Source organism: Bos javanicus, chromosome 7 (assembly GCF_032452875.1).
Source record: "Bos javanicus breed banteng chromosome 7, ARS-OSU_banteng_1.0, whole genome shotgun sequence".
NCBI classification, from domain to species: domain Eukaryota; kingdom Metazoa; phylum Chordata; class Mammalia; order Artiodactyla; family Bovidae; genus Bos; species Bos javanicus.
In genome coordinates this window covers 38,564,767-38,571,034 of record NC_083874.1, presented here as the reverse complement: position 1 = coordinate 38,571,034, position 6,268 = coordinate 38,564,767, and the positions used below count along the sequence as shown (strand labels likewise).

Here is a 6,268-nt window from a genome sequence, read left to right as displayed (position 1 = left end):
CTACAGCTTGTTAGTTCTGGGCCGATGAGGCCGGCCACACCTGGCCACCAGAACCTTGGCCGCAAGCAGTGGGTGCCCCCTCCGCTTGTACTAAACCAGATCACACACCTTTATTATCCTCAAAATGTAACAAACGGGGTAAGAAATCCCTCCCTCTCCCCCCCCCCCCCCCCTCCGCAGTCCAAGGGAAGCATTTAAAAAGCCCCGCAATCAGGCCAGGAGTCCGCGGGTGGGGCTCGGGACGCCGGGCGCCCTCTATACGGCTGTAGTCCTCCCGAACAAGGGGATGGAGACCGGCAGGCGCCAAGCTCCGTGCTCCAGTGGCTCTCGGCTGCTGAGCTCTGAGTCGGTCCAGCTGGGGAAGACCCTGCGGCCGCGGTCCGACTGCAGACAGAGCGCAGGGCAGGGCGGCGCGGGCCGTGGGGCACTGGGCAGGTGCAGAGCCGACGTGTAACCCCGGTCCAAGAAGAGCGGCTTGTAGCTGGGTGGCGGCTGCTCCTGTTTCTCCGCGCTGTCGCGGCGGCTCAGAAAGGGCGTAACGATCTTGCGGTAGAGGCCGCGTGTGTCCGTGAGCACCTCGCTGTAGGGCGGCGGCGGCTCGGCCATCATCACCGCCTCTTCGTAGCACGGAGGCTTGGACATGTCCGATTCCGCTGTGGAGTAGGAAATAATCCACGGGTGTGAGGCCAACTCAGCCTCCTGCAGAAACCTCGGCCAGCCGCCAACCCCAGATCCAGCCCGCTCCCTCTTCCTAGGTTCGCTGGAGAGGCTGTCCCATGGAAGCCCCGCGGGACGGCAGCGAGCCCTCCCCCTGCCGAGGCCTCGACCACCCTAGTGAGCCCGGCCGCCCCCTGGCGCACGCGGTACTCACCTTGGCGGGGGTAGCTCCAAGGCCGGGGCGGCACGGATAGGTGCGGCGGCGGCGGGTGCGGCAGCGCGTGGTGGTGTGCGTGCGGGTGCGCGTGTGGCTGCGCGGGCCCGTGGTGCAGCAGCGGGTGCACGTGCACGTGCTGGTGGGCGTGCGCCGGCGCCTCAAGACGGCCGCGGTGAGGGGGTGGCGGGGGCGCCAGGCCCGGGGGGCTCCCTGCCAGGCTGCCCTCAAGCTCAAGGGGCTCCAGCTCAAGGGCGCGCAGGTTCTGCTCACGCAGCCGCTCCTCCTGGCGCCGTTTGAGGCGGCGGCGCAGGAAGCTGCAAAAGCAGCAGAGTAGGACGATCAGACCCCAGATGAGCCAGAAACCGGCAAAGCACGTGAGGAACGTGTAGGTGCCCTGGGACATAACCATGGCGGCGGCGCGGGCGGCGGGTCCTCGGCTGCTTCACTGGACAATGGGTTCCTCGACGTGGCCCCGGGCCCGCGCCAAGCTCCCAGACGCCGCCAGCGTCACTCGAGGACCCGCGGCCGGGGGCTGCCCGCAGCTGGGCTCAAGTCGTGCGCGCGCCGGCGGGGAGCAGCAGCAGCAGCGGCGCCCGTTCCTTCCCATGGCGCCGGCAGGCGCGCTGGCAGGCCTCACCCGGGACCGCGTGGAACCTGTAGGACAGACACGGGACGCGGTGAAGGCGCGCTGCAGCCCCCGACGACTTCCCTGCCCGCGCGGGTGCCCTGCGCAATCCCGGGGAAGCCTCTGCGGAACCCCCGCACTGCGCGGGGGCCCGGTGATGTCACCAGGGATGACGTCACGCCCGAGGTTTCCCCGGTAGGGCTTTCCCGTATCTGAGACCCGGCTGCCACCGCCGCAGCCTCCCATCCGAGGTGATTCCAGGCCGGCCAGCAGGAGGCGCGCGAAGGCCAGGTTCGGCTTCAGTGTTCCTGAGAGATTCGCCATCCGCATCTCGCGGGTGCAGGGTACCCCAGCCCCGAAAGGGCTTCAGTCTAACCATAGGCAGACACCCAGGCCGCTGAAGGGGAGCCACTGCGCGGTTGCTTTGCGGCGGGGAAAAGGTGGTTCACCTCCTAGGCCCCACAAGCAACCCGCCGGGGCCCAGCTTCAGCCTGTGCATACGCACCTGGCAACGTCTGGCGTCCTAGACCTTGTTCGTGCTCCCAAACCTGGCTACCCAGAGCTTGGAACATTCCGGCCCGCACCGCGGCCTCCTGGTTGTCTCAGCTGTTGTAGGGGGGATCAGGCGGACGGTTCTTAGTGGCTACTGCGTGCTACCAGCTTGTCTTTGTCTGAGCTGAACATGCCGCCGAGCGTGGGCCGTTCCCTCTTTTCCTTTCCTTTAAGCGCCTCCGCTCGCTGAATCCCATCTCGGTCTCCGCTTCCCGAGCCTCCTACCCATGCGCAGCCCGACTTGGCCCTGCCCTTCTAGCTCCAGGCCGCCATGTCCCTTCCCCCAATTCCTTTCCCTCTCTGCAGAGGGTAGGAAAACTAGCTCAAGTAATCGGTACCGCCTGGGCCCACATCACTCCAGATGGGCACTTCCAGGTCCACCTCCTCTCCACAGCCAGGGTTGAGAGGGGAACCTTGCATTGTAAGAGGTATGTAGGAGGGGAGCCCTGACTTTGGAGGGACAGTGGCAGGCAACTGTTCACCACCCCCTCAGAACAGGAATGAGCTCTTCTTGAATGCCTCACATCCAAGGCGTTTCACATACAGTAACCTTTTGGGGTAATGAATTATTCCTGTTTCACAGATTTTACACAGTTAGCAGCTGTGTGGATGGCAGGTGACGTTTCCATAATTTGAATCCAACCCTGGCCACAAAACCCTAGCCTGAGGTGTTAAGAGTGCTGCCTCCTGAGCTATTTTGTGGGTCTCTTTGGACTCCCCGCCCCCCATCCTCAGCATGCCCAGCCAAGGCACACATGTATTCAGCTCTGGGTGTCACAGTGAGCCTGAGCCCAAGCTGAGGACCCCACATTAAACTTAGACTGGTCTGAGAGCAAGTGGTGGGGGGTGGGGGGGAGCCAGGCCGCCCAGTATATCCCACCCTTCTCCCCAGATGGCTCCTGTCTGACTCCCTGGCTGCTTTGTGCCATGTGCCCCTTAGTGCCCGTGCCAGTCCCTTTCTCCTGGGCCTCCATTCCAGAACAGATAACGGCAGGAACAATAGCTTCACCCGCCCCCTTCACAACCCCACCATGAGGCTGCCATGGCGACGCAGCCCAGATAAAAACACGATGCTGCCAGTCATTGGGGTTAATTAAATCTGTTCTCCTTTTCCTGAGCCCACAGGAATTTTCAGGAGTGCTCTGATGAAGCTGGCACTAACTAGGTACCTCCTTGGCTTGCAGGGCAGGAACAGCTCTGGGTCACAGAAGCACTTCTGGGGCTGGAGGTGATGGAGTTTAGCTGAATTAGAAATACATGCCAAGGACTGTCTGCTGTGTGAAGCCTCGTTTTAGACTCCTTCCATGCAGAATAATCTTATGTAATCAATACCACCTTCCTACTGTGGGGGTCATGCCCATCTGATGGATGAGACAGGCTTAGAAAAGGAAATGACTTGCCCGAGGTCACACAGCTAATAAGGGGAAGAGCTAGGATTTAGCCTGACTCTGAATCCAAAGTCTGTGTTGAAAACTCTCTCCTAAATGATGAGTGAGACGTAAATAAGTATGTGTGAACACTCAGTACAGGAGATTTGGTACCTGTGGGGGGACACTGGCCACACTGGCCAGCCTATAGTCAAAATGCACCTTTCTGTACCTTCTCACCAAAACTTGGTAGTTCTGCTGACCAGCCCTCTGTTCAAGAGTGGGAAAAGGCTACAGGGTGAAAGAGAGGTGGAATGGCAGCTCTAGGGTTAATAAGGAACAAAGGACAGGGACTGCCCTGAGGGGTCTAGCTCAGCTCGTTGGCATTAGAGGCACAGACAGGCCAAACCCAAGATCTGCTAGGTGCCACTGTCGCCTCTCTAGTCTATCAAATGGATATGACCCCCAGTGAGAAGTGGTGCTGAAGATCATGTAAGACGTGATCATCACATATGATCATGTAAGATCATAGAAGAGGCATAGAACAAGCCCTGACATGCAGTAGACAGGCCTTGGAGGGTAGTTTTACTTCTATTTAGCTAAATACCAGCCAAGTGACAGAACTATCGCTGAATTTTACAGACTTGGCCACTGTGGTTCTGAGAGAGAAAGTCTGCATACAGTCTCAGCCGAGTTGGCCCTCTGACCTCACACTGACTCCAGTGCCCAGTGTGGAGGGGAGCAATGACAAATGCTTCTGGGGCTGCTGCTTCATCCTGGTGGTCCAGCAGGCCCAGACGGCAGGAATCCTGCCTGAGCTTCCCTCCTGGTCTAGAGGGAGTTGCTCAGTAACATCTCATCTAATTCACAGTAGGTGCCCACTATATAAATGTCAAAGGATTCATTCAGACTTTTCCAAGGGCTTTTCCTAAGCCAAGTTTCTCAAAGCCTTTCCAAAGGGTTATTCCTTTATCCCTTCACGCCTCATGCATACTCCTGGTGGGTCTCGGAAGCCCTTCAGATGCAGACCCTCTGCCTGTTGCTCACAGCAGCTCACCTTCTCCATCCCCTGCAGACACATGCCTGGTCCTTAGTAAATACCAACTCCGACTGTGTGCTGGGAGCAGAGCCTTCAGCCAGGCTCATCCTTCAGTCTGCTGTTTTATGATTTGCTTTCGGTTTGTTTCCTCATTCTCTTTACTTACCTTCTTGTGGGTTATTTAGACATTTTTCAGGATTCCATCTTGATTTCTTTGTGGAGTTTCTGAGTATATTGCATTGTAGGGTTTTCTTAGGCCATACTCTCACTGGGAGCACAGCGGGGGGATGGGAGTGAGCCTGGGGGGCGGGGGGGATGCCACGTTGTGTCAGTTTCCTCATTAGTGGAGAAGAGTGAGCTAATCCAGGCAAAGGGCTTAGAGACACCCCAAAACATGAGCACTGCTGCCCACAGCTTCAGAGCTGAGGGTACAGAGGTGTGCGCCCCAGGGCTGGATGCTGCAGAGTTTTCTCTCAGTTACCTTATAAACTAGGGGAGCATTCTGCCCATTTGACAGATGAGAACACTTTGCTCAGACAGATTAATGGTCTCTGGGGCCTGGTACACTGCTGTGCATACCTCCCGCACTATTCCTCTGCATAAAGAATTCCAGCACCCTAACCTTAGACCCCAAAGATCTGCTGCTGGCTCTTTTATCTCCGCAAAGAGCCCTCCATTTACACCATCTGCCAAATCCTGTTGTTTTTAACCCTCACTGTTGTGTGTCTTCATCTGTCCACCTCCTTTTGTCCCCCTGTCACTGCTGGCTTGGCCAAGCCACTGTTCTCTCTCACCTGGGCTTCCATTACCATGGCCACCAGTTTCTCTGCACACAGTGCTCCTGCTTGGCCTGCCGTTCTCCACACTGCCTGTTTCCCCCAGGCCTTCTATGAACCCAGCTGCAACACGGCCGCACTGCTCTCGCCCCAGCTCTTGCTCCTCAGCCTCTTGGTCTCACCTGTCACCACCCTGGACGTGTCAGCGTCCAGCTCCCTCACACCCCAGGGATGGCTGAGAAGCCCAGCGATACTGATCACAGTGTTCTGTAGTCGCCTGCGTGCATCACAAGGGCTACATCTGTCTTCATCATCTGGCATATGGTAGCTCAAAAACCACTTGTTGAAGGAGTAACTGGAGGTGTTCAGTTACCTGTTTGGTCTTTTACCTGTCTGACAAGGAACATCTCAAGAGCTAGGTCTGCATCCAGTTCATTCCTGGGACATGCTGCCCATTCACCAAAACATCACTGATAACCAAGCTATCACCAGCTCTCAGCCCTCACAGGGAGGTTTATAAACAAGCTGAGGATACATACATCTACATGAATAAATGGAAAAGTCTATGTGGAGATTAAGATGTGTACCAAGGGCTCTGAGGTAGAAAGAGGCAAGGGGCTCTGGGTCACAAGAGGAGAGAGGGAGGAGAGTGTGGTGCATAGAATGAGGGTGGGGTAGGAAAGGTGACCACTCACCTGTCCTGCATGCCCTCCCTGCATATGCCAAGTCCCCTGCTAACCTCTTTATATTCATTGCCTCAGGCAGGAGGGTGCTCACTCATTCGTGTCTGACTCTCTGCAACTCCATGGACTGCAGCCTCTGTCCATTGAACTTTCCTCTGCCCATAGAATTTTCCTGGCAAGAATACTAAAGTGGGTTGCCATTTCCCACTCCAGGGGATCTTTCCTGGCCCAGGGATCAAATCCGAGTCTCCTGCATTGGCAGGCAGATTCTTTACCACTGTACCACCTTGGGAAGTAAAGGTAGCATGTGTGCATGCTAAGTCGCTTCAGTCCTGTCTGACTCTGTGTGACC

The 6,268-nt window shown here is 57.2% G+C and overlaps 1 protein-coding gene across 1 annotated transcript; it reads right to left on the bottom strand.

Moving 5' to 3' along the window:
* Positions 1-168: 168 nt before the first annotated feature.
* On the bottom strand, positions 169-1,286 carry PRR7 (proline rich 7, synaptic). The gene is made up of 2 exons (XM_061423084.1): positions 872-1,286; positions 169-653 (listed from the first exon to the last, which is right to left on the bottom strand). The coding sequence occupies exons 1-2, from the start codon at positions 1,281-1,283 to the stop codon at positions 256-258; spliced, it is 810 nt and encodes a 269-aa protein (XP_061279068.1). The 5' UTR covers positions 1,284-1,286; the 3' UTR covers positions 169-255.
* Between the last annotated feature and the right edge of the window lie 4,982 nt (positions 1,287-6,268).